The 25,930-nt window shown below is 53.0% G+C and overlaps 10 protein-coding genes and 1 non-coding gene across 11 annotated transcripts; 6 read left to right on the forward strand and 5 right to left on the reverse strand.

Annotated features, from left to right (window-relative positions):
* Window positions 1–73: 73 nt before the first annotated feature.
* BO80DRAFT_428456 (protein ERV29) lies at window positions 74–2,020 on the reverse strand. Its single transcript, XM_025720256.1, has 5 exons — window positions 1,567–2,020; window positions 1,328–1,440; window positions 736–1,229; window positions 616–680; window positions 74–546 (listed from the first exon to the last, which is right to left on the reverse strand). Exons 1-5 carry the CDS (start codon window positions 1,731–1,733, stop codon window positions 474–476), a joined length of 912 nt encoding a protein of 303 aa, XP_025571444.1. The 5' UTR covers window positions 1,734–2,020; the 3' UTR covers window positions 74–473.
* Window positions 2,021–3,195: 1,175 nt separating this feature from the next.
* On the reverse strand, window positions 3,196–4,827 carry BO80DRAFT_198168 (uncharacterized protein). Its single transcript, XM_025714174.1, has 2 exons — window positions 4,554–4,827; window positions 3,196–4,480 (listed from the first exon to the last, which is right to left on the reverse strand). The coding sequence occupies exon 2, from the start codon at window positions 4,470–4,472 to the stop codon at window positions 3,285–3,287; it is 1,188 nt and encodes a 395-aa protein (XP_025571445.1). The 5' UTR covers window positions 4,473–4,480; window positions 4,554–4,827; the 3' UTR covers window positions 3,196–3,284.
* A 2,044-nt stretch (window positions 4,828–6,871) lies between these two features.
* Window positions 6,872–8,682, forward strand: BO80DRAFT_428459 (putative nucleoside hydrolase). The gene is made up of 6 exons (XM_025720257.1): window positions 6,872–7,016; window positions 7,105–7,208; window positions 7,261–7,430; window positions 7,489–7,523; window positions 7,589–7,885; window positions 7,949–8,682. Exons 1-6 carry the CDS (start codon window positions 6,981–6,983, stop codon window positions 8,570–8,572), a joined length of 1,266 nt encoding a protein of 421 aa, XP_025571446.1. The 5' UTR covers window positions 6,872–6,980; the 3' UTR covers window positions 8,573–8,682.
* Window positions 8,683–8,877: 195 nt separating this feature from the next.
* On the reverse strand, window positions 8,878–9,840 carry BO80DRAFT_198235 (uncharacterized protein). Its single transcript, XM_025714175.1, has 2 exons — window positions 8,998–9,840; window positions 8,878–8,893 (listed from the first exon to the last, which is right to left on the reverse strand). Exon 1 carries the CDS (start codon window positions 9,494–9,496, stop codon window positions 9,041–9,043), a length of 456 nt encoding a protein of 151 aa, XP_025571447.1. The 5' UTR covers window positions 9,497–9,840; the 3' UTR covers window positions 8,878–8,893; window positions 8,998–9,040.
* A 1,047-nt stretch (window positions 9,841–10,887) lies between these two features.
* BO80DRAFT_364691 (basic helix-loop-helix domain-containing protein) lies at window positions 10,888–12,113 on the forward strand (the record flags this gene model as incomplete). The annotated part of the gene is made up of 2 exons (XM_025716163.1): window positions 10,888–11,457; window positions 11,526–12,113. 2 exons carry the CDS (start codon window positions 10,888–10,890, stop codon window positions 12,111–12,113), a joined length of 1,158 nt encoding a protein of 385 aa, XP_025571448.1.
* A 1,996-nt stretch (window positions 12,114–14,109) lies between these two features.
* On the forward strand, window positions 14,110–14,638 carry BO80DRAFT_468029 (uncharacterized protein). Its single transcript, XM_025722899.1, has one exon. The coding sequence runs from the start codon at window positions 14,221–14,223 to the stop codon at window positions 14,554–14,556; it is 336 nt and encodes a 111-aa protein (XP_025571449.1). The 5' UTR covers window positions 14,110–14,220; the 3' UTR covers window positions 14,557–14,638.
* Window positions 14,639–14,937: 299 nt separating this feature from the next.
* BO80DRAFT_t261 lies at window positions 14,938–15,040 on the forward strand. Its single transcript has one exon. It is a non-coding gene; the product is annotated as a tRNA-Pro (tRNA).
* A 659-nt stretch (window positions 15,041–15,699) lies between these two features.
* BO80DRAFT_468030 (uncharacterized protein) lies at window positions 15,700–18,272 on the forward strand (the record flags this gene model as incomplete). The annotated part of the gene is made up of 3 exons (XM_025722900.1): window positions 15,700–15,800; window positions 15,866–16,265; window positions 16,319–18,272. The coding sequence occupies exons 1-3, from the start codon at window positions 15,770–15,772 to the stop codon at window positions 18,270–18,272; spliced, it is 2,385 nt and encodes a 794-aa protein (XP_025571450.1). The 5' UTR covers window positions 15,700–15,769.
* A 219-nt stretch (window positions 18,273–18,491) lies between these two features.
* Window positions 18,492–20,250, reverse strand: BO80DRAFT_448644 (putative MFS sugar transporter; the record flags this gene model as incomplete). The annotated part of the gene is made up of 5 exons (XM_025721690.1): window positions 18,492–18,883; window positions 18,942–19,462; window positions 19,515–19,752; window positions 19,810–20,150; window positions 20,207–20,250. 5 exons carry the CDS (start codon window positions 20,248–20,250, stop codon window positions 18,492–18,494), a joined length of 1,536 nt encoding a protein of 511 aa, XP_025571451.1.
* A 1,231-nt stretch (window positions 20,251–21,481) lies between these two features.
* On the reverse strand, window positions 21,482–22,939 carry BO80DRAFT_482604 (uncharacterized protein; the record flags this gene model as incomplete). The annotated part of the gene is made up of 1 exon (XM_025723413.1): window positions 21,482–22,939. One exon carries the CDS (start codon window positions 22,937–22,939, stop codon window positions 21,482–21,484), a length of 1,458 nt encoding a protein of 485 aa, XP_025571452.1.
* Window positions 22,940–23,746: 807 nt separating this feature from the next.
* On the forward strand, window positions 23,747–25,673 carry BO80DRAFT_448646 (uncharacterized protein; the record flags this gene model as incomplete). The annotated part of the gene is made up of 5 exons (XM_025721691.1): window positions 23,747–23,918; window positions 23,980–24,399; window positions 24,468–25,284; window positions 25,353–25,605; window positions 25,662–25,673. 5 exons carry the CDS (start codon window positions 23,747–23,749, stop codon window positions 25,671–25,673), a joined length of 1,674 nt encoding a protein of 557 aa, XP_025571453.1.
* Window positions 25,674–25,930: the final 257 nt, after the last annotated feature.

Below are 25,930 nucleotides of genomic sequence, written 5' to 3' on the forward strand. Positions count from 1 at the left end.
GAAGCGACCCGAGATAAATGAAAAAAAAAAAAAAAAAAAAAAAAAAAAGATTGATAGATAGAGTGAAACAAATGGAGAGATTATATTTGGGTGGAGGAATTGGATGGAGTAGAACTAAGTTTTCCCAGGGTGCGCCTTTTTGCTGCTTAATCCCAAATATAATCTGAATATGCTCATTCCTTGATATACATCATGCAAAAAGCACTCCCCGGGTGAAAATGAGCTACTCACTCATGAGCGGGGGGAAGTCAAGAACAGCAAGGATGGAGTCACATTTTCGGGTGAGGATGGTGAAAATCATGGTCATGGCATGATATAATATGATATGTTCGTAGTGTAACGTAGTGGTATGCGACGTAGATGTCTGTCCAAAAGCAAGTGAAGAGGAGAAAATAGAAAGCAGGTTCATATATGGGGTCCCTATGGCCCGGGATATCACATCATGCCCAGCATTCCATGGTTACGCGTTGTTCTTAGTAGACCTTCTTCTTCTCATCCACGCTCAGTTGGCCGGGGCCCATGTTGATCAGGAGCAAAAGTCCTCCGCTGTAGAGAGCACATTGTAATTAGCTGGTGTTTCCTGGCATCCATCAAGGTTAAAAAAGGGCTGCTTACACAATGGACAGAATCTGGAAGAAGTCGTACTTGGCGAAGTCCTTGTGGGGGTGGTGAGGGTGAAGCTGGAGACGTCAGTCTTTGAATGAGCCCGAGAACTCGCGCACGGGCAGAACCTACCGTCCAGAAGTTGTTGACCAGAACGTTGAACACGCTCAGCAAAACCACCAGAATGATCGCACTCCACTTGGCCTTGAATCCAACAATGACCATGATGCACGCGACGAAGCCGAACAGACTGACAATGATACGCCAGAGGCTCCACTGGCCCGAGAAGACGAATCCGATGAAAAGGAAGATCAGCAGCACACGACCAGCGAACTGGACGTACATCTTGCGATCCTTCTCATCAAGCTGAGGCAAGCCGGCGGGGACGAACTTCTTGCGCACCCACGAGTCGGAGAGAACCATAAGCAAGCCACCGATGACACTCAGGTTGCGGAGGAAGAAGTTGAGGTCGAAGATAAGTCCGTATCCGAGGCCTTGAACGATGACGACGGCCAGGAGACCGGCAACTGCGTACTCCGTGTGTCTGCGGGCAATGACCAAAAACGAGCAAAGCGACATGGCGAGCATGTTGATGATCAGGAACGTATGCGTGACACCCCATGGAACTGCAATGCGACAAAGCCCAGGTTAGAGCCGATCGGCAGTCGGACCCCACGGCGGGTGTGGCCGGGTATAGGAGGGACGGGGCCAAATTCATGCTTACTCTTGCGGTAGTCACGGAGGTACAGGAGTTGGTCGTTCCATTGGGTGATCATGCGTAGACTGTCCTCAATGAAGGTGACCACGATCAGGAAGCGACCAATGGCTGGTAGATACCTGAACAGCAAAGAAGCCACGGTGTCAGCGATGAGCCCTTTCCGCATGCGAAACGTGGATTCCGCCTTGCCAGCTCGTAGGCTGGACACGGATCATTGGGGTCAGCAGGGCCTGGGGTTGACATACGGCTTCACAGGGTCCGCCATCGTGTCCAGCCAATCCTCAATTTTGCTGGTCTGTTCCCGGACAGCATCCAGAGGACTGGGATCGCCCGTTGCCTCTACTCTACCAGGACCCCCAAAGGGGTTCTGGTGGCCGAAGTTGTAGCCGGCAGTGCCACGGATTTGCGCCATGGCGAGAAAAAAAAGTTGTTGAAGTCGAGAGACGCGAATCGACAAGGAGAGGGGGAGAGGCACGAATTGAACCCTCCGCAATTGGGCGAAATCAGGGACAACAAACAAGGGACGAAGGGTCGAGAGCACACTCGCAGGAGCAGGGAGGTGTTGGCGAGAGGAAGAGGGGGGAGAAAGGACAAGAGGGGGAGAAGAGCAGGCAGAGTGCCAGACAATGGAGATAAAAAGGACCCGGGGAGAAGGAAGAAAAAGAGCAGCGCTGCAGAGGAGGGAGGAAGACGATGAATAGTTGCAGCACCTCCGCGGTGTCGAGAAGGCCCGTGACTGCCGTTCAGGCCACGATGACCGGAACTCGACGCTAGGCCGGATCAGGCATGGTGGCAGTGCCCAGGCCGGGAGTGACCCTGGGCCCGTGACGCCATGATCTCCCCTTAGTCCTCCACTTTGCCCTCTTCCAGCGCCCGTTTCTGCAATCCAGCAAGCTAAACCGATCGACCCCGGCTCCGGGGATCCCTCCTCATTCTTCAGGACCCCGCGTCCGCCTTCTTCTGGGGGTCGTCTCGATGCATTCACCCCCGGCGTGGACGGTGTACACCACCGACCGACCGACTGCCATGCCTACTCCGGAGTCCGGACGGACAGGGAGTCAGGGACATTGCCGCCCCCACATCCCAGCAGGGCCCAAAATTTAAGTCGGTCGGCGCAAGATCCGGCGTCTGAAACCCGATCATTGTGAAACAGGAACCCTACAAATGGGGGTTTGCAACAACCAGACTGGCAGGAAAGGGTGCACCCATGCTAAAAAAAGAAATCCGGGCGATCCTGGCGAAAAGGGGAAATCATTGTAGCTACCTAACTTATGGAGTCAAATTCCAACAGCATCGAGAAGCGAAGACAGTTTAAATAAGACATAAGATGCCAGGTGGCCCCCATGGCATGCTCCAATCCACGCTCGTCCACCGCATCCGCAACCATCCATGCTATTTTCGCCAATGCGGTCGCCATGCCGCTCGAGTAGTAAAGACTAGGTAGGTAAATGGGTAGTAGACTAGGTAATGACACATCAGAAAAGTTGGCAAAATGGCCAATTTAAAAGCGCCCCAAACTTACCCTCTGTCAGTCCCCAAATTAGAGAACCGCAGAGAGCAGCGCCGGGGTCGAATACAGGGTCTGGCCGGAATAGGGGAAGCCCCCGGAGCCAATTATCGATAGGAAACACAGCAGCAGAGAAGAAAGATAGAAGAGCGAAAATAAGGGTGAACCAAGAGGGAAAAGCAGCAACCGAGCATAGCGATAAAATAATACATGACGTCTTTTTGCAGGGGGGTTTTCGTTGTTCCTTCTGTCACTCGTTGCGTTTCTGTCCCCGCTGAACCTCGCGGTGAGAGCAGAACAACTCGCCAGATACATGGTACGTTTTTGGTATAAAGGAGTTCCCCAAACGCCAAAGCCATGAATAATAAATACAATTCAGGATATACGAGGGTCCTGAATGAACCAGACAGGCATGCTTCCCTGATCTAGCTTCTTTCGGGTGACCTAAGGGGAGACTTAAGCAGCCCAGTCAGAGTCAAGAGGGTGCCCCTTCACGTTCGAGCGAAGGACATCAGGAAGGTAAGTGGGCGTCACCTTCACCTTGGGCTCAACGGGAGCAGGGGCAGCGGCAACAGGAGCGGGCTGGCTTTCCGGAGCGCTGACTTCACTCTCGTCCGTCTTGCCTCCCTTCTTCTTGGTCTTCTTGCTGGAGACGGTGGTCCACTGGTCCACGTTGTCCGCGCCAAGGATGCGCATCTGTTCCTCCTCAGAAGGAAGACCTTGGTCCCATTCCTTCTTCGAGGCGGCCTTAGTCACGGGCGCATCCGACTCGAAGGTGTCCAACAATTCGACCTTCGGGCTCGGGGCCGCCTTGGGGGTACCGTTGGTGGCTGCGGGAGCAGCCTTGGTCTGCCAGGCGTTGGTCTGAGGAGCCGGCTTCGAGTTGGCAGCCTCACGACGTTCGGCTTCGCGGGCCATGTGGAGCTGCTTCTCAAGCAATTTACGTCTTTGTTCCTCTGCTTCCTGGACCTGCTGCTTGCGGGCCTCGTTCTTCAACCGCTGTTGGCGCTGCTTCTTCGTCTCGACCTGCTTGAACGACTGGGGCTTCTGCTTCTTGGTGGCGTCCGACGACACGGCACCGGTGACACGGAGAACCGAAGCACCCGGAGCAGGCTCTTCCAACATATCCGAAACATATCCAGCGGAGGGGGTAGTGGCGTTCACCAAGGGGGAACCAGCGGGGGAGAGGTCATCATCGGCATCTGCTCCAGTAGTAGACGAAGTGCGCGTAGAAACACGAGAGGCGGAGCGCTCGCCGTTCTCAACTTGAGCTGCCTTGGTCTTCTTCTTCTTCTGGTTCTTGCTGCCGCTGCCGCTGCCATTAGACTGCACCGGAGTTCCGTTCTTCACGGCGGCGAAACGCTTCGCCATCTCCTTCTTGTCGATCTCCTCATCCACCTCATCGGCGTTCGAAACAGTGGGCTGAGCTGCGGGCTTCTCCTCCACCGGCTTGCTAGGGGCAGGCGAAGGTTCCGGAGACTTCTTAGCCTTGCGCTTGGGCTTCTTTGCGGCCGGCGCACTTTCCGTCTTTTCCACCACGGGCTTTATGGGGGTCTTGTGCTTAGGGTTCGGGCCATTGTAGTACCAGCCAAGGCCACCTGCCACAACGAGCAGGAGAGCCCAACTGATGTAGGGGTTCATCATCGTTAAGGCTATATCACGTTATCATTGTCAGTCCGCAAGCCACAAGCTGCCGAGGGGAGAGATGGGGAGCCAACGACGTACATTCAGATAAAACTTTACAGGCGTAGCAGAAATCGTAATAAAATATAAGAGACGACCTCAATCAATGATTGAACGTCTGTCTGGAAGCTGTCAAATAGCCAGGCGCGCGTTCGACACTCGGCGGGAAAGAGAAAAAAAGGATGAGATCCAATGAAGCAGTCCAGAAACGAAGAAGGATTAAGTATAGGGTAAGCTTTCGCAGATCCTTTTCAACCTCTATTCATCAATCCGTGACCGATGGCAAGGTGGTTGGAGGACAAGGGGAGAGGGCAGGCCAGTCGCGCAGAAAGGCCAGATTGCCTCGTGGGCCTCGATTGCTGAACCGCTGAAGCTGCAACGCTGATCGGGGCGAAGGCAGAAGGCAAAGGGAACAGATTTTCGGAAGTCCAGCTGACAGCTCTCAGAGGATTGAGTGTGTTGCTTATGACCTCAGAGTCGGAGAGTGGTTCAAGGTTCCGACTGCGCTTTGCGGTAAATAAAGGTACTGGTAGCGAGGATCGGGATGAGGTAAGGAAAACGGATACCTAGAATCACCGAGTGGACATCGAGGCACCCGTCAACCAAAAGCTTGGGGGTTGGTGACAATGGGTGGCAAAAAGGACAAGGGAGGAAAGAGGACGAAGGGGAGAAAGAAGAGGGTTGGGGGAAAAGAGAAAGGAGGAGGGCGGAAGTGGAAGTGGAAGAGGACACGGTCTGGAGAGATGAAGGGGTTGTCATGAACTACCTTCTTAGTGTCCGTCCGTGAATAATAAATTACGCCCGGAGGAGGAGACACTGACAGTGGTGGTGGTGGTACTGTATCGGTAATATTGGCGGCCGGGCTCATGAACAGAGCGCTCCACTGGAGATAAACATCACGATGGCAGTCAATCGGTCATTCTGGATCGGTTCAATCCGCAGACAGCCTCAGAAAGAGTGCATCTTTACCATGATGGTCGTTTCGCGATTCAAATCGGGTCAGGGGCCGACATGCTTGTGGCGCATTTTAAGATCTACTACTACTTGGTACCATTTGCTCGTACCTGACTGTATTCGGGATTAGTTGTACTGACCTCCATGACCTACAATACCAAACAGCCCCAGCCAACGCTCGTTGACAGCAGAGGTTCTGATTGATGGTCTAACGGTGATTAAAGTCACCATAGGGGGGTCATTAATATTAAATGGTGTGGAGGACACCATCCAACAGGGAGATTGCGCGGGGAAAGATCTTCCACACCTTGACGCTGGTTCGACCATCCCACGCTGCAATGTCATGTCGCCCCTGTCGATGGGCGTCTAGACGAGTCGACGGAAGATTCCGTCCTCGAATGAAGATTCCAGGACCCCTGCTACTAGCCCAGCAGTAGTAGCTGATAGGTTTGTAAATAGTCCACCACGTAGCAGGCAATCGCTAGAATAGTACTAGAAATGCAAGACTCCCGGAGAATCGGCAGTTACACCATGACAGGCACAGTAACGCGCTTACCACGCAGTAAATTACGGGGGGGTATTACCTGCTCCCGAACAGGCCACGTCTCGAGATCGCTCAGGCCCCTCCGTGTCCACCAGCAGGCATTTTAGAACCCCGTACGGAGTATACACTCTCATCTTGATCCAAGATCTGGGAAAGAATACTCTCCTCTCCCGGTTTTCATCTGGTCGGAAGGCTTGCCACCCTATCAGAGCAGGAGAAGCATACAATGCATGACATAAAGATGGCCGGTCCAGACCCCTTGCAGAGTAACCACGAGGCCCAACAGAAATGTAACCCAAACAAAGCCATCCGATTGAATGGGAGTTGATAGGCTGTCATCCTCGGGCTTTGCTCTTACATTGTGATACAAAGATTGTACCTGCTGACAGGAAAGGAGGGGAAGCAAACGGTCTCGGATCAATGACAGACTCCTCGGGGTCAATTCCAGGATTTACGCCCCAAGGCGCTCGCTCAGGAGAGCTTACAGGGCTTGACACTGCTAGACGCTGTAGGTCTTATTATAATAATACCGAAGTACACCCCAAATATGGAGGAGTTTATTCGATGTGAAGCCTTGCCGACATATTGAGTCCGCCACAACGCTCTCTCTGGAAATTGTTGGGGATTCCGATCCATGCTCATCAAACGATGTATTTTAAACATGGGGAATGCGCTGGCCCTGAGACATGATGTTCAATATCCAGTACTATGTAGATAGGAAGTATCTACAGCTCTCAAGTCTCACGATAGGCCACCATGACTAATGCCATATCCGTCGGTGATTCTGCCCGGGCATAGAGATAGTGGAGAACCCATGATAACGCCAGCCAAGACATCCCACTTCCCCTCCATCGCCCGCAATCCGCATCATCGCAGATTTCTCTGTAAGGGCCGACTCACTTTTGTACCACTCAACATAGAACATTCCTCGGGTAACCTCAAGCTCAAACCACACATAAAAAGCATCGGAAATGGCCCCTAGAAAGATTATCATTGATACCGATCCCGTATGATGAATTCCCTATTCAGCCATTCCCTCCCAGCTTCGCATTGCCTGCGAACGGTTTGCTAGGACCTACGCTGATACCTAAATAGGGCATTGATGACATCCTTGCCATTCTTCTGGCACTGTCTGCCAAGCCCGAAGATGTTGAGATTCTACTGATCTCCCTCACCTTCGGCAATATCGAGGTTAAGAGGTGAGTCGCCGGTTTCCATTGCTCGACGAACGGCCCCTTCTGACTCGGATAGCTGCCTGCGAAATGTCGTGTCCATGTTCCACATCCTTGAGCGGGAGATGCAATGGCGTCGAGAGCAGGGCCGGCCGGAAGGATTTGGCACTCTCCGCGCTTCTCCCCCGGTTGTCGCCGTAGGAGCAGAGGATCCCTTGGAGGACCAAAAGATGCTGGCAGATTACTTTCGTGGGTTTCCAGAATCATAGCCTCGCCTTGATCAACGCATCATACTGACCCTTTGTAGATGGCACGGACGGTCTGGGAGGCATCCATGCCAGTGTACGTGAAGCGCATCAGCCTTCAAACTACAAGACTTACAAGACCGCTAACGTCCGAACTTCCAGCATCCCCACCTAACTCCAAAAGAGACTTGGGAGCATCTCTTTGACCCTTCGTCCGATCCCAACGTGGTTGAGCCCGTCCCAACGGGTGATCCAGCCCATCGCTCATTCATTCCTTCGAAGCGTCCCGCGTACGAAGAGATTCTCCGTGTCCTAAGGGAGAATGATCCTGATACTGTCACGCTCGTGGCAGTTGGCCCTCTCACTAACCTTGCACTGGCATCTTCTGCCGACCCAGAGACCTTCCTCCGGGTTAAAGAGGTTGTAGTAATGGGAGGGGCAATTAACCAACCTGGAAATGTGAGCTTCGGGCCCTATATCACCCAGGTCCTGGTAGAGTCATAGCATGCTGACAATCACTAGGTCACTCCAGCTGCAGAGTTCAATGCATACGCAGACGCAGTCGCTGCTGCCCGAGTTTATGCCCTGACGTCTCCTTCTCCCAGGAGTACACTGCCGCCGGGGACGAGTCTGCCAGACTATCCCCCGAAGCTTAGCAAACAGCTCACTCTTCGTATCTTTCCCCTGGACATTACCTTGAGACACAATGTGACGCAGGGCCAGTTCCGGAAAACAATTACACCGCTCCTAGAGGCCGGATCGCCACTAGCTGAATGGGTTTCTGCTTTCATGGCTCACACATTCCGCACCCTAGAAAGACTGCATCCAGGACACGTGGGTGACGCTGCGGAACTTAGTCTGCACGACCCTGTGTGTGTCTGGTATGCTATGACCGCTGACCATGACGGCTGGCAACCTTCAGCGACGTCGCCAGAGGACATTCGGATTGAAACTACTGGCCAATGGACGCGGGGTCTGTGCGTTATCGACCGACGAAACCGACACCGTATTGACGCCGATGTGGAAAGCGCAAACGATCATGGCTTATGGTTGAGTCGGTCGGCTGGGAACCGCGTCTGGAGAATGGATAGCTCCCCAGGGGAAGACACCTTTGGCGAGGTGCTCCTCCAGAAGTTGTTCACGTGAGGTGCTTTAGAAGAGTAGCAAAGCGCAGTCGCAAGCATGTCTTGACTGAGCGATACAGTATATAGGCCTTGGGGTCGAACCCAAATAGACAGATGCTGATGGTGTAAGTAACGCGGGAATGAATTCTACATGTAACATTCAACTCTCTCAGAATAGTTGTTTGAAGATGAGCGAAGGAAATTTACTAGATAGACGGATTCCGACTCACCTGCGCCTATGATTGAACAAGTGCTTTAGGGGATGTCCACATGTACCAGCGTCTAGCCGAGAGAAATAATCGTGTGGTGGATTGTTGTCATTGCTGCGAGACAAGGTAGTCATCTAACCTTACGAAGCCTCTTCGAATTCATCACTCTTGGATTCAAAGCTGCAGGAGAGCAACGGGTGGGGTATTGATAAGCAACGCGAAGGGCAGAGTTACATACGCTGGGTCCAGGATTCCAGCCAAGATCACCATGCCCAGTACCATTAGCGGTTCCCAGTCAAATAGCCCGAAGGAACAACCTGTCGTGACGAGCGACACTCCGGGCACAGACCATAAGTGCATTGCGGGGCAGGTAATTGCGTGTGGTGGCTTTGCCCCGCTACGAAGACTCCCAGCAGGCCGATAGAATGATGCAAAATAACGGCAATGGCCGTAGAGCTGACGCCGGTACATAATCGAAAAGTCAACGATTGGCGAGGGGCGTGCCTCGGACGCCTGGCTCCGCAAAGGGTGACGAGAATGATGCGGAGAGTACGGAGTACCCGGGCAGCAGAAGAGACCTGCCTGCTCGGGTATGGAGGGAGTACCCAAGAAGGGACTTGCACATGCGACCCGTGGCCAGAGGGTCCACTGGTTGGGAAGAGGCCATGCACGTGCTCCGATGCCACGTCTGGACGAGAACGTCGCCAGCTTTCAAGAATAGGCCGGGGTGAGATCATGACCACTGGAGGTCCGACGCGACTACTCAGTCTGACGGCCTGGGATATTAGACGGATCCACTCTGTTTTACGTCTTCGATCCCTGAAGACAGCAATGCTCAGGGGGATTCACGATTCGGTCCTGATATTTCCCTCACCCGGCCTGTCGCATCGTCTGCTTAGGAGCACGAGGCAGGTGAAGGACGTGAGGATACTTCGGGTAGTTATGAGACCGAAGAATCTGGCCGTCACGCCGACTCATATCAATCGCGAAAAGGATCCGGGGGTCGTTCTGGTGGCAAGACAAGCCTCTGCGTTGTTAAACAGCACCAATTAGCGTCCTATTTGGATGGGCGTGGTCCATTCCGCAATTTTATCTAGGTGGCAGTCCGGCTCAAAGGAGTAGAGGATCTGAACCCCATCTTTGGAGGTCAAGACGTATTTGGTAGGTGTCACTCCGGGACCCGAGGGTTGTGGGTTTTTCCGAGTTCGTGATGAGGACACCATCCGTCGTCCTAGGCATGTTGTAGCGGTTGTCGTGGGTATTAGGATTTAGGAGGTGCTGGGAGAGCGGACTCGAAAGTAAGGGACGTGAGCCGGGAGCTCGTACAACCCATAAGAACACTCGACCGAAGCACGAGCCCCAAAAGCGTCGGCGATTTGGCCCCAGGCAACCGGTCTCGTGCCCCCTCCCGGTAGTGCCGTTCGGCCAATGACGGGCCTGCAAGCTACCGCGTGGGCTTCCCCAAGCACGCGACACTGGAATCGCCCGCCGCTTAGGGAAGGGACTGGCCAGCCCGCCGCTGGCCAGTCCCCGGCCCGTCCACGGTATAGTGTAGCATCATCCCCAGTCCTGCTGCCCAGACTACTCCGTACAGACAGCAAGCTTCCCGAAATCCAGAATTCATCCACGCCCCCCCCCGTCGATCATCCCGATTAGAATTTAGGAGCAGCCATGTACACCGTAGTCTAGGTACCTGTTCTTATCGCAATCCCTCCCCCTCGGCCTACTTTAGTACCCCCGTGGACAATTGCCTCCTTCTACTCCGTACCATCCTTCCCCCTCTCTCATATAAACTACCGGCCTAGGTACCATCCTTCGGGACACTGCAGTGCTTCTTCTCTCGTCTGATCATATTGCTTTTTTCTCTTTTCTTCTTCAACATAATAGCTGTTGCTGTCCTTGCCGTCCGCGGTCTTTCTTCAGCTCCCCCTCTCCACCGATCCAATCCCTCTCATCTCCTACCTCTTCTACCGCACCGACTGTACGACGCTCAACGGGTTGTCAGCCAATATTGCTCGACCATTGGTCCGGTTTTACTTTTATCTTGGCCAACGCATTTCCATTAGCCCGTCGGATGGGAAAATAATCTAGGTTGACATCAAAACGTTGTTTCACTCCCGAATAGATCATGTCACGCACACGCCTGCCGCCGACCCCTGCCATGTCGGGGGAGTTCATCATCAAAGACAATGCATCGGTGGATGCCTCCGACTCATTCACATTGCCTCCGGCTGCTATCAGTCCGTCTAAGATGGAAAGTGCTAGCAGGCGATCGTCCGCTTGCTTCCCAGCATCTCCAGCATCACCGGATCTTGCACTGGGCATCATGGCAAACTCCCCTCGTCAAACCGGTGTCAAGAGACCCCTCGAGGACTTTGATCTCCCACCACCCCCCACACGCACTCGCAAAATCATCCAGATGAAACCCAAAACTCAAGCCCCACCCAAGCCGACCGCAACGGCCAACAAAGCCTCCGCGAAGGACAACAAGACTCCGTCCAACAATGCCGCCTCGGCCAACTCCAAAAAGAAGCAACCCAGCGCAACTAGTGCAGCTGGCCGAAAGATTGCCAGGAAGACGGCTCATAGCTTGATTGAACGGCGGCGGAGGTCGAAGATGAATGAGGAATTCGCTACCCTGAAGGACATGATCCCGGCTTGCAAAGGACAAGACATGCACAAACTCGCGATCTTACAGGTTAGTCGACCTTTTCTTCGGGACCCTCTTAGCCATGAATGACTTGCTAATCGTATCTCATGCTCCAGGCAAGCATTGACTACGTCAACTATCTAGAGCAGTGTATATCTGATCTCAAAACTGCCGGCAATCGACATACACAGGTCTCTCCAAGAATGCCGCCGGCTCCTCCTTCGCCAACATCACCTGAAGCTCTGGCAGAAGAATCGGGTCTTTCATCCTCGCCCTCTGTGTCCCCAGAACTGCCTCCGACTGATGCCACAACGGACGCAATTTCCCCCCTCTTTTCTCCTCGAAGTCGTGGGCCTACCGGGACAGTAACCGACTTTGCATCATCAATCACGCCGAGCCCTGCACTGGGCCCAACCCACCCATCTCAAAATCCAACCCATTCGGGGCAGTGCACATGGGCTGTGTCTTCCTCCAGCGCCTCCCCAGTGATCCAACCCCGGTACTCCATCGCGTCTTCGGCTGACGTTGATCATGAAGCGTCCGCTGCCCTGCTGATGCTGAATCGAGACTGCCGGGGATCCGTAGGCTCGGCTCATGACGTGCCCGCCGATTCCCTTTCCCGGTTGCGGGAGCTTGGAAAACCCCACCCCCAGGACCCACAAAGGAAGATCGGGATGAGTGTCAAGGATCTGCTTATCTCCTAGTGGACCTCTCCGTTTTCATTGTCGGGTTGGCTTTCCCTTATCTCTCAAGTTTTCATGATGTCCAATAGCGAGTCATCGGTATGAATTGGCGTGCAGGGTAACTTTCACATGGATGGGTAACGAACGGTTGGGCCGGCGTTCTTGCTTTGTTTTCGAGGTGTTTGTCCTAGGTATGCAGGCTGGTCCAATGCAAATAATGTTATGTTCAAATATGGCTCTCGTGATGAGGTCCTGCCTTTAAACATGTCAGGTTTTCGAGCAACATATTCTGAAAGAATTCTCAACTGTCACGATGACAAACCTGCCATATTAATTGAGACTAGAAGGTGATCGTCTCACAAAGATTGTCGTTACCTCCCTTTCCGGGATACCTAAGACTTCTCCCCGTCCCAACGAGAGCAAGCAAATGACACCTCCGCCCAAATCATCTGATCCCGACGGAGAGGGCGATGGTGCTTATATGAGGTAGCAGCGAGAGGCTATCCCTTGTTGCCAACCACCCCTCCCATTTGAATTTGATGACGGTGTTCTAATAAGGTTTAATAAACTTCCCAAGAATAGTCCTCTGCTTACGACAACCACCACCAAATCCATGGTCACGACAGTAGTCAAGCCAAGCGCGGCCAAGCAACCAGGTCGTACCTTTTCAGCCGGACGATTCCCACGGTAGACGAGCCGTACGACCAACCCAAGCGCGACGATCCCAGGTTCTGGAAGACGGTGACAGCCCGTCCGCGCCCCTCATGTCAGCAACAATCACTTGACTCCGTGCGGCCTCCGAGATGAGAAGCCACGAGCCAGTCAGAAAACTTGCCGGGCTTCCGATATCCAACAGGGATCGGCGAACCTGCGGTTCTCGGCTTTCTCCAAGGTGGAGGGTTGTGGGAGGAGGAGTTGTCTAGATGCGGCTGTTGGTCCCTTACCCCGCACTTGGTCGAGATTCTTGAGCCCTTCCATACATACTTGGGGATCCTGTGAGCGATTGGGATATAGCGGATCACTTGTGGGAGGGAGTGATCGGGAGGTAAGGGCTGTTGCTTTTGTCCTTGGCTGGAGTTGGTTGGTGTCGTTCTAGTCTTGAAGGCCCGCATCACTTTTCACCCGTGGTGTCCCAGTGACCAGTTCTATCTGCTCGCCTCAGATTGTTCAAATTTTCTCGTGGCAGAAGACTCCTCCGTGTCTCACTAGGTGGTACCTCCACCTGGATGGTAGTTCACCCATACTTTTCTGCCAAGCCCCAGACATGCATGAATCCTTCAGGATCCCAGATGCAGGGTAGGGGTTGGTTCAAGTGCGAACAGGCAATCCCCGTCCCAATTGAAGGCAACAAGATAAGCATTCAATGACAGCGGAGGGTGTGCATAGTGTTAAGGTGCAGCTTATGAGACTGGATAGAAAGGTGGCTACTAGAGTTTGGCATCGTCTGGGCCGATATTGCTTTTGCGCCTAACACACAATGCTCGCACGGCATCGATTGCCAAGGCAGAATGAAGCTACCCTAAGCCTTGGCTCTGTAAACGACGGATTGGGTTCAAACTTCAAAGACGATGTGGGATAAGATCTACAAGTGGGAGGTCGATCCACTAGCTTAGGGTCTGGTTCGCACTTCGGACAGAAACTAGCCAAGTCTCCAATGACGTTGTCCTGTAAACTCTGATTTTCCTTTCTTTCTCCCTGCAGCTGCTTGCGTGTAGAGGGGAGGCTGTACCACGGCAGTGGGAAATCTACTTGCCTCGTTTGCGATCAGACTGGCATGCAGATCGATGCAGTGATGCTTGCGGAATTTTTCAGACCCCCCCCCCCCCCCCCATGTCGTCGAAGCCCTCCTTCACGTTCAGACAGGCTCAGGCTAGTGTGGGTTTGCGTTGGTTAGTGGCCCCGCACTGCCCTGCCGTGTTATCCACGTCTGCCCCGGTGACCCTTTCCCGTGGGCCTCCTTGAAGTATATCGTGGTTCGTGGACGGTGGTAGATAGCAGATACACAGCATAGCAAACTATATATTCCCTTCACACCACAGCCATCTCCCCCATCCGCACCCCTTCCATCCACCACCCTTCATTCTATGGCCCCTACCGTATCACCTCTCGACCCTGGCGAGACCTCACCATGTCCAACAAATTCCGTTCCCAACAGCGCAAGAAGAACGCCCGATCCATCGCCTCCGAGGACCCCTGGAAGGTCGACACGCCCTTCGGACCACCCCGCATCCCCCATTTCCCAGGCCGAGGAATCCGACGCATACGCAATACCCTTCAGAAATTATCATCCTCGGCACGTGCGGAAAAGGAACTTCTCAAGCAAAAGAATCGCTACAAGATCCCCTTGACCGAGCGGAATGTCGACGCGCTTCTCACGGAGCAGCGGTTCACCGACGCTTGCTATCCGGGCAAACACAGCCGAGAGTTGCAGATCTCTGCATGGTTGGAGCGACTGTCCTACTGATACGCACCATCCTTACTTCACCCCGCGGAGATATTTTTTGGGAAGAGACCGACTTTCATTCTTCGCCCACGTACATCCCCCCCACCACCTTTGAACCAAGACGCTCGGCAACGGCTTGGAAGGGAAATTAGGCTCGCTGATCGGCGGGTTTTGTCGACGTCGCAGCGCGCGGGCCGGTCGGATCCTATCATCAAGCGTATAGGAACTGGACTGGTGTCGTTGACTCGCCGTGGGGCCCCTTCCTTGGCATCAACGTCATGCACTGCACGCTGCCGCCAAGTATGCAGGTGTCGACGCCAGACGCGAGGCGTTGCTGAAATGGGAATACCATCTTTTGCCCTTCTTATGATGCAAGAAAGTAATAAGGTCTTCAACAATTACGCCCGGGTGGTCTAGTGGTATGATTCTCGCTTAGGGAAGGCATCTCGCCTACAAACCCAAGCATATCTGCGAGAGGTCCCGCGTTCGATCCGCGGCTCGGGCCGTTCTTTTTTGCCTTTTTTCTTTCTATATTGACTGCATCGTCATCCAGTCCGATCGCCTTCCCTCTCCTTCCTCCTTCCTACTTACTTCCTTCCTCTCTTTGATGATGGATTTCTTTTGTCATGATTGTCAAGATCAATCTTCCCTGTTTGCCTGATATTCAGAGCATTTGTGATATTTCTTATCAACACCTATGGTGACTCGAATCCCGATACAATTAATCCATAATGTAATGAGGGATGGATATTGGTAGTTAGCTGGGTCTTTTAGCGAGGTGCTGGGACATTCTGGGTTTAGAGGGGCTTTCTGTCTAGATTTCTATCGACTTGTTGCTTCAGATTGATTAGCTAATTACATGACTTTTGTTGACGGACTCTTGCCTGACATGATACCAGACAGTTAAGGTTGAGTAGCTTAACACATTTAGAACCATGTCAGTTGTCAGGCACCGAAATATATTGATATATTCCCGCCAATTCTTAACACCAGCCACTACCACACAGCAAAAGCAGCGATGCAGCAAGTAACCGCAGTTGTGCCTGCTTCGATGCCCCTGCATAGCCCCAACCTGGTGTGACAAGGCGTTCCCTAGCGGCACAGCGATGAGGGGTAATGAACTCGCAGCTGAGGGGAACATAATCTCTCTGCCAACCGCCCCATCAACAACCATTCCCCCACCCATCCATTCCATCAACCTTCACCGGACCAAGTCAACTATTATACATATATAATGGTCCCACCCAAGAAGGTCGCAATCATAGGTCCGTACCCCAACTCCAACAATAACCCCCCTCCCACTACCGCCCTAACTAACAATCCCCCCAAGGCGCCGGCCCCTCCGGCCTCGTAACCGCCAAAACGCTCCTGCACAGCTTCCCCGAAGGAACATTCATCCCAAGCGTATTCGAAAAGAACCACCGCATCGGCGGGCTCTGGCCCGCCGGCATCAGCAGTCACGGAGGAGACCAGCCACAGATCAACCCATGGATCCGGACGAATCTGAGTCGGTTCACGGTTGCGTTTTCCGATCTGGCGTGGGAGTCGGTGGTGGGGGAGGAGGAATTGTCGATGTTTCCGCAGGCGAGACAGGTGGGTATGTATTTGGAGAAATATGCGGGGTTGTATATTCCGAAGGGGGTGTTGAGGTTGGGGAAGGAGGTTGTGCGGACGGTGAGGGAGGTGGATGGGGTGGGGGGGAGGTGGACGGTGCAGTGGGTTTCGAAGAGGTTGGTATGTGGGTGTGTACTTGCTGGGGGGTAGGGGCTGATTTGGTTTATAGGGTTGATGGTGATGGGGTGCTGTGTGAGGGTTCCGAGGTGGAATCGGAACAGTTTGACTATCTCGTCGTCACGTCGGGTTACTTCGCCAAAGCACACTTCCCGGATATACCTGGTCTGGCGAGTGTTGCTGATAAGGTCGTTCATAGCTCCGAAGTGCAGACTACGAACGGTGTGCAACAGCTGCTGGAGAGGACGGGGTCCAAGGGAGGCAAGGTGGTGGTCATTGGGGGGAGTATGTCGGGTGTGGAAGCTGCTTCGACAGTAGCGCTCAACCTGTCCACGATGGACTTCAGACCACCTGTGGTTCAATCCGGAAGAGAGTTCGAAGTACACCATATCTGCTCACGACCCTTCTGGACGGTGCCTACCTATCTTCCTCATACAGGCTTCCAGGATACCAAAGATTCACAAATTACGCAATTTCTGCCCCTGGACTTCGTGTTCTACGACCTAGCTCGACGTCCTCCTGGCCCAGTCGAATATAATCTCACACCACTCTCCACACAACAGATACGCAAATCGAATGCATATTTCCGTTCCCTTCTTGGAGACGACTATGCGAAAATTGGCAGTTTCGGGATTGATAGCAATGAGAACGACGATCCACAGCCACCTTGGATAGCCATAGGCGACGACTACGCAGAGTACGTCCGCTCTGGCTTCATCAAAGTTACCATAGGCCGAGTCTCCAGCATTGACAGCTCATCAACACTCACCATCACTCTCCCCAACAGCGAACAACAGACCATATCCGACATCACCGCCATCATAACAGCCACCGGCTATACACCCTTCTCCGCCCTCAGCTTCCTCTCACCCTCCGTCCTCTCAACCCTCGAATACTCCACCAAAGACCCCTTCCTCCCCCTCATCCTCGACGGAAAAGGCACCTCACACGCCGACATCCCCGACCTCGGCTTCGTCGGCTTCTACCGCGGACCCTACTGGGGCGCGATGGAAATGCAAGCCCGCAGCCTAGCCAGCACATGGGCCAGAGACTCCGGCCCCTACTTCTCCCACGAACAACTCCTCCAAAGATCCACCGAACGAGACTTCCTCCGCTCCCTCCGATCAAACAACCAGGGCTCCCACCGCAGCCAATTCCCCATGGGCGACTACATCGGCCTCATGGAATCCCTCGCCCGGGACCTAAACATCCCCCGAGCCCCAATATCAACCAACGACCCCGACTCCAACCCCAACCCCAGCCCCGTCATCCCCTCCCGCTACATCCCCTCCCCCTTCCTCACCCACAACCCCGAAGACCGCCTCTCCACCCTCGTCGACCGCCAACGCACCTCCACCCTCCAATCCCTCCAAAACACCATCATCCCGGGCCCGAGCAACTACAACCTAGGCATGGGCAATACCATCTTCCGAGCCCTCCACGGCGCATGGAAATACACCCGCACCATCACCACCACGACCATGTCCTCCTCCTCTACCACCTCCATCTTCCCCACCACCCCTCACCCCACATCCCCCTCCTCCACCACCACCACCACCGGCCACGCAACCTTCCACCCCCGCCGCACCTCCAGCCCCGGCTACGAAAAGGAATACGTCTACGACGAAATCCCCACCGAATCCCTCAAATCCAAAACCCGATCCATCTACCGTCTCGTAGAAGGGACCTGGTCAAAAACGAACGGCCAGATCTTGATCTGGAACGTGGATATGGATCCTTATCATGCGGGGTCGTTCTCGCATGGTGTGATTGTTGGATTGGCGGAGGAAAAAGACGAGAAGGCGGAGGTGGGGATGGGGAGGTATGTGGTTCGTGCGACGGCGGGGGGAATACCGATTCAGAGGGAGAGGGCGTTTGAGCCGCGGTATGAATATGTTTTTGTTTTGGAGGGGGTGTCGGTTGTGGAGTGGGTGTGTTTGTTGAGGGAGAGGGTGGGGGGTGGTGGTGGTGGTGTGGTGGTTAGTAGGACGGTGTATACCCGGTGAGTTAGTGGGTGTGTCATGGTATCTATCTATGTATCGATCTACTACCGGTGTGGGTTGTTGTAGATGTGATGAGAAAGATTTTGGTTAGCTAATACATAAATATTAGTACCAGTAGAAGAAAGAAGCCCTAAGTTGGATTCCTCATTCACATAATCCACCATGTCATCCATCATCCATAGGCTATATAAACTACATAACAAAACAAAGACAACTCATTAATTAACGCCGTGCATCCTCAACCGTAACCGCACTGGGCTTCTCCACCCCCGCATCCTCCTGCAACACACGCATCTGCTTCTCCGAAGACAGCAGATCCTCACCCTGAGTGACATGGTTGGCACCACCGAAGAGCGCATCGATCTCCTCGAGCGGGACCTGCTTCGTCTCCGGGATGAAGAAATACACGAACAGAGCGAGGAGGAAGCAGATACCTGCGAACATGTAGAAGGCGTAGAAGCCGCAGTTGTTGATGAAGGTGGGGAAGAATTGTTGGACGATGGCGTTGGCGACGTTTTGGGTCTGGGAGGCCATGCCGACGGCTTGGGCGCGGACGTTCATCGAGAAGACTTCGGACGTCCAGATCCAGATGGTGGCGCCCCAGGAGGGTTTGTCTGTAGGTAGATTGGGTTAGTGGGGGTTGGGTGAGGGAAGGTTGGGAGGGGGGCTTACAGAAGAAAATGAAGAGGAAGAATAGGAAGACGATTGATATGCCGACGGGTTCGGTTTTTGCTCCTCCTGGAGAGGGAGTTTCAGTCTCGACGGCTGCAACGATGATCATGCAGATACCCATGCCGATGCCACCGACGATGAGAAGGAACTTGCGTCCGAATCGGTCGATGATCCAGACGGCGTTTAGCGTGAAGAGAATACCGAAGGTGGCGTTGAGAGCGTTGATGAGTGCGATCTGACTGGCGCTCTTGAACACCTTCTCGTAGATCTTCGTGGAGTAAGTGTTTAGTGTGCCCTGTCCGCTGACTTGTTGTCCGGCGTTGATGATCAGAGCCAAGACCATGCGCTTGCGGAGGGACTTGTCTTTCCAGAGAGCGGCGTAACTGCCGGAGATGGCTTCCTTCTCGTACTCGATGGCCTCACGGATCCGGAGCAGCTCGTCTTCGACCTCGTCCTCGGTTTCTCGGACTCTGCGGAGAGCCGCCCGGGCCTTTTCAATGTTGTTGCCGCGTTGAATGAACCTAGCGCTGTTATTATACTTGATGCAGTGTGTGATGCATGGCGAAAACTTACCATCTAGGCGAACCGGGGATAGTAGGCAAGATGGCGAGAATGATCACGGGTACTAGAAGCTGAAAGACGACAACCAATTTCCAGTCCCACTCTCCCAGGTGCTTGGAGTGTTCCGTGCATCCGTAGTTCACCCAGAAGCAGATGAACGAACCAACAGAGTAGAACATTTGCCACATGGTCATGATCTTTCCGCGGATTTCTGAGGGTGCTAATTCACCAATGTAGATGGGACCCGCAGCTGTGCGATATGAAGTCAGCGAGGGCTTCTTTCACGCGAATGGACGACCCAACTTACTCAGTGCAATACCCTGGCCGATACCAATGATGCATCGCCCGGCAAGGAAACATGCAATGTCACCACGAGGCGCCCAGCACTGCATGAAGGTGGCCGCAATGACCAGGACACAACCGATTGCCATCCCGATCTTGCGACCCAGGAAGTCGGCAATGGGACCACCCAGGAAGAAACCACCAACGATCGCACCCACAGTGTAGGCCGTGTTGACACCACCAATCATGTTCTCCCCAGGGTTATTGAAGTAGGCAACCCAGTTGTCTGAGCCTTGGACAGAGTTATAGACGGACGCATCGTAGCCATAAAGGACCATGCATGCTGCTGCGACGAGGGAGATGAACCTGAACAGACGTTAGCACACTGTACTGTCAGCTAATAAAGGACGAGGTATGCGAACCAATTGTACGCTCTTTTTGAGCGGAATAGATTGAAGGCCACCATGGCGGCAGTGAAGACTGCGTAGCGAGGTGAGTGCGCCCCAAGAGCAGACCGAGATGTCTACTAGATGTTCAACGGTCCTGACAGCTGCTTGGGCTAGCCAACAAAGACTGCTCAATAAGGCTGGCGACAGTGTGTATTGGGAAAAAAGGTGAAGAGCGGCTGCGAACTACGGCCCTGGGTATATATATCCCAGGCGGCGGAGGTGCACCGGGCATGCAGCTAGATAAGCTGCCATGCCGCGTGCCAGCAGCCAGGTGGCAAGCGCTATACCAAGCCATAAGGCGCTATAATACTGGATCCAGGATTCGGATGCACGCTAACGCAGAGACATTCCTGGGGAGCTGGGCTCCGGGGCCCTAGCATCCTGGATCAAGCGGTGGGTAGGGCACAACATTCGACCATTCGACTCCAGGATTTTGTCGGTGGCGGGGTATGTGGGGGGTGGGCCAAACGGGGGAGCTGCTGGCTGCTTCCCCCAGACATCGGATGTTGGGGTGGTCGTAATGTGGAGAAATCCGGGGATGAGATTCGAGGAATTTCTGAGCCAGACGCGGCAGAGATTGAGGGGGCTTTCCACGAATCAGCAGCCAGAAGACTGGGAAGGGCGTCGAAGAGGGTCCACCAATGGAAGAAAATGAGGGGATTGATAGGCTTAGTGCTTAATATCTTGGAACTGTCACATGGAGGCGAGGAGGAATTGGGAAAGTCGCAGGAGTGGAGAGGAGGAACGGGGAAATGGAGCGGGCTGGCCTGGCGATGGCAACGGGCTCGGTCACGAGACAGAGCCCTGATCCCCCTGAAATTAATCCCCCCAACTGATCTCCAGCCAGCTCTCGTATTCATGCCATTTCTCCTTCCATCCGCACGCTTGTGATTCACGGCCCTTCTTGTCCTCCCCGTATCCCACAGTCGTGGCAGACATAGCATACCAGAGAAACACCGCGCTTGAAATCAATGCCTCTCGACTGACAGGATGCGCGGACTGCAAAAGGAAATGGACTTGGTCTAAGCGCAAGTGCCGCTGGTACTTTTGAACGAGAACTAGCGCCCTTTGGCTGTTGGGCGTGAACTTGCGTGGCCGTCCCGAAGCGCCATGCTCCTGCGTAGGGCTAGAGCAGCCATCAGTGCGTAATACACATCTTGCGACTGATCTGGTATTTGTATACTGTCATAGCGACTAGCACATACATTTCTCGATAACAATTTGGATCATAATCAGATAAAGTGTCCACTAGCCACACCCAAAATAACTCTGTTGAGGTGTAGGCTTTGAGAAAGTCCTAGTGTCCTCCACCCCATTACCCCCGGGCCCGCCATTTCCATCGGAGTAAAGATTCGTGCGTGATCTTGAGCCCGTGGCATGCTTCCGTAGACTGGCATTACGAGCTCGCGGTAGCACTGGTATCTTAGTTCCCAATTCTGGCTCATGCTGATATCCCTCAAATGATTCCAGGTCAAAGATGTCCTGGACCCTCTTGCGAGTTTCTTTTGTGAATGGACCAAGTCTCCTAAACCTCTGCTGGATAATCGTATCGCTAGCTGCAAAGCTTCCAGTGTTGTCAGCAGTGCCATTTGATACATGTCGTGGTTCTCTCCACGCTTTGGGGACCCCAGGGATCAAAGATGAAAGCCCGGGTTTCGTGGTAGTGCTCCCCGATAGTTGGCTGCGACGACACATGCTCTGAAGAAATTGGTATCGCATTCGAAGCCGCCTGTATATCTCACGGAGCAGGTATAGTAGTGTAGCCCCCATTATCGATGCACCCAAGAGTGCGCATGTCTTATAGAATATGTCGAGCTCTCTATACTTTTGCTGTTGACAATAGTCCTGTACAAGCGCCATATGCTTTCGCGGGTAACACATAAGACACTGGTCCTTCTTAGTTGCTGGAATAGCACCTGGGATACATATATTCTCCCAATCATTCTCCTCGCAGATTTTATCCTCGCAAGTAGGCCCAAGGCTGTACAGGTCCCGTTGGACAGGCAGCTGTCTCTTACTCGGGGCCAGAGGAAGCAGAGCGCTGGACGTATTCTGCTCGCTCCTTTTGAGTCGACTCATGCCATGCCCCATTTTCGAGATGATATATTCCAAAATCCCACGGTATCCTTGCGTCGGAGGATTTTCTTGCGGGACCTTCTCAGCTTCAACTTTATCATTCTCGCTTTGTGGCTTCCTTTGCCACAGTCTCCTTCTCATGCGGTATACTTGGAGGGCAGCTTCCTCAAGTTGAGGAGGCACCAAAAAGCGGGCATTGGCAATCGAATTATGAATGCTATACTTTGGGCTTTCGAAGATGAGCTGTTCCATCATAGTCTCGCATTGATGTAGATCTATTGGCCCTTCTCCAGAACTTGCAATAGTCAAGCTGAGTCTGAAAGTCGGCTTAGCTGTATGAGTATCATGAGCATGGTTAGTCCTGTTTTCTCTCTGTGTGTAGGCCCCTGGTATTGCTTTCCAGCACACGGAAGAAGACAATGATACCGCACAGCCTGGCCCCTCCGGGCCGTGGGTTGGGTTTATCGACAAGTGTTCTGAAGTATCGGTCAAGATACTGGAGCACGAAGCTAGATAAGCATGGCCACTTGTTGCGTTGTATGGGGTTTCAGGTGGGCTTTCTTGGGTAGTATTGGAGATAGCCCCTAACACCGCATAGAGAAATGCAACAAGGCGCTGTTGACAATACATCGGAAGAAATATAGAACCGCAAAGTAGGATGGAATTAGATGCGAGAAAGGTCTGGCTAAAATGCTGTTGATGAGGTTTTAAGTTGGAAAGAATGAGAGTATGCGCGGGGCTCCAGTGAACGGAGAGGAAGCCACGCCCTGGGGAGGCCCTAATCATTGAGGAAGCCGCAACCCATTAGGGAAATCTTCACGCAAGAGTAGGTAAAATGCTCTATATAGGAGAGAATAGAAGCCTGTTGTGTTGATTCGACGGAATCCGCTTATCCTTTTCTTCGCCTACATTCCATGATAGAAACCTCAGGCTTGCTCCTACACTTCACACTTGCGGAGAGCGGAGTGGAATTCGGACATTAATGCTTTAATTCTCTTTCTGAATCCAATTCGTTTCATGATTCGGGAACTTGCAAAGCGAAAAGTGCTGAAAATATAGAAGACTCTAAGGGAATTGAACACACAGCTAGAATGAGAATCCAGCACTCGATAGTAGCTCTGTTATAATTTTAGTATACCTCAACTTTCACTGTATGCATATCATGCGACTTCTACCAGTCACTGAATGCGAGCGTCATTGACCTCTTTGGGCGATGATTACTAGCAGTCACCATCACGTGCTCTCGTGACACTCCGACGCGACTCTGTCGCGGTCATTGAAGACACCAGATCTCATATTCAAATTAACCATAACAGTCTCTATTGCAGCCACTCATCTTGATTTTATCGCCTGTATCTCATACGGAAGCAGCATACTTAATTCTGTTCATTACCACATTTCTAAGTCTACGCATCGCAGATCCTTACGCCACCACCGATGCCCCGCACATATGGCAAGAAAAAGCAGACGCGGCTTGCCTTTGCTCCGGTAGGCTCCCCGCCACCGAAAAGTGAGCAAGACTCAGATGGTGAGACGGATCGTCGGGCGAACTTGCGATATGCGCATCCTTCCATGCCAGTCCTCCGGCGAGGTCGATCCCAGCCTAACAGTGAGTTTTACCAAACGCTCCGCATGATAATCACGATGCTAACGTAGTGGGACATGGTCAGAAAAACCCTCGCCGAAACCTACCCCGGAAAAGCGTTCAAAACCGGCCGAGGACAGTGAAAGCGATATAGAGATCGTTCGCAGTGTGCGCAAAACTCCGCAGAGAGGATCCCTGAAGCGCAAGAGAAAGGACATTCCTAGTTCCGACTCTCCTTCCCCGACACCCCAGAATGCCGCTGTTGCTGAAGAGAGCGATGCAGATGAGGTTGTCCCCATGTCTCGGCGAAAGCTGAGACGTGGTATGGCTCCCCAGCCTGCTATTGTGGTTGACGATGATGGGTCGGAAGAAGAGCCGGTTCTCTCTTCTCCCATCAAACGCAGGAGACGCAATGTGAGCTCTGATGTTCCCCAAACTCCGCGTCGGAAACTAGGCCAGGACGAACTAGATATAGAGGAGGATCTTGAGGATCTACAGGACTCAGGTATGATCGCATAGCCGACATTACAGACAGCCCTCATTTGTTCTTGTCACTGACAGGCCTCGCTATAGTGGTCAAGGATACCCGAACTCGAGGTCGACTCGCGAACTCAGCACGGGCCCAAAGGCAACAACACCTGGAAGCCCTACGTCGCCGGAGGGCAGGAAAGACGGGATCGGATACAGAACAATCTAAGGATGACTCTGAAGCACCAGGGTCGAGCGAAAGTGAGAGTGAGGATGAGGGTGAAGCCGAAAGCGAAGAGGGGACACCCGACCCGCAACCTCGGTTGCGTGAGCGGTTAGAAGACAGCGATGTTGAATCGGCGATCGCAAGCAACGATGACCTGGACCGTTACGAGGACGACTTCGTGCTAGAAGACGACGATGACACCCTGGGGGCGCCTACAGGACTAGAAGACATCCCCATAGAGTTCTCCAGACACGCTTACAAGCAACTCAAGGATTATTTCCAAGATGCGGTCGAATGGATGGTGCACAATCAGCTCAACCCAGCTTTTCCTCGTTCCGACCCTGTCTACGAAGTGGCCTTCAACAAACTTGAAGACGAAGTAAAGGGTCGTACGGGATCGCAGCTCGTCTCATCGGTCTGGAACGCCAACTTCCGGAGAGCTCTCTTAGCCCGACCCCAGATTGAGATCACGACATTCCCAACGATTGAGGACCACCCATGTGATGCCTGCAACCGTTCAAAACATCCGGCTTCGTTTGACATCAAACTGTACGGACGAGCTTACTCATTAGAGACACTCGAACCCTTTTCCTCCGACGACAGCGACGAGGAACGTGACGAGGACGACGATGATCAGGAAAGAGATCGAGATGGTCATATTCTACCAGACGAGAACACCCGCTTCTTCCTCGGACGGTAAGAACTCTGCTCCTTTTCATCAACTCCAGACATCGTATAACTGACAACTCATTCTCTTGAACCAGCCACTGCAAGAACAAAGCCACATTAGCCCACACACTAACCCACTGGCGATTCCACCTCAACGAATGGGTCACAGGCTACCTCGAACACCAGGGCCATTTATCCGATACGGCAGTCGTTCGACGCAACAACTGGAGCCAAAAGCGGCAGATCAAGAATGCTGTCAGAGTCTTCAATTCGATGGTCCAAACCGGCGAAGTAAAGAAGCTCTGGCGTGACTTCCACATCAACTTACGGACTGCCAGAGAAACCACGGTATGTTTGATCGTTGAGGTGATTGTTTAGGTGGACATCCGCTGATTTCGTTATAGACCCTTGGGTAGTGGTTCCAGTACTTTGCTTGTACATGTTAGTTGCACATATTCTACGGATTCTTGAACAGCCCGCTGTGCTTTAGCCTTGTTACTTCACCGCAAGCGCCTTTACACCATTTCTATTGTTCATATTGATTCTTGCCATTCAAGGGGATGTTTCTGTGATGCTATGATACCCTACTCCTTTCCACTGTTCCTCTTGATCCCTCTTTCCCTTTATTTTTTCTTATGACAGAAAGGTATCAAGTTGGCCCGTGCATTAGTCT

Source organism: Aspergillus ibericus (assembly GCF_003184845.1).
Source record: "Aspergillus ibericus CBS 121593 unplaced genomic scaffold BO80scaffold_48, whole genome shotgun sequence".
Classification (NCBI taxonomy): Eukaryota; Fungi; Ascomycota; class Eurotiomycetes; order Eurotiales; family Aspergillaceae; genus Aspergillus; species Aspergillus ibericus.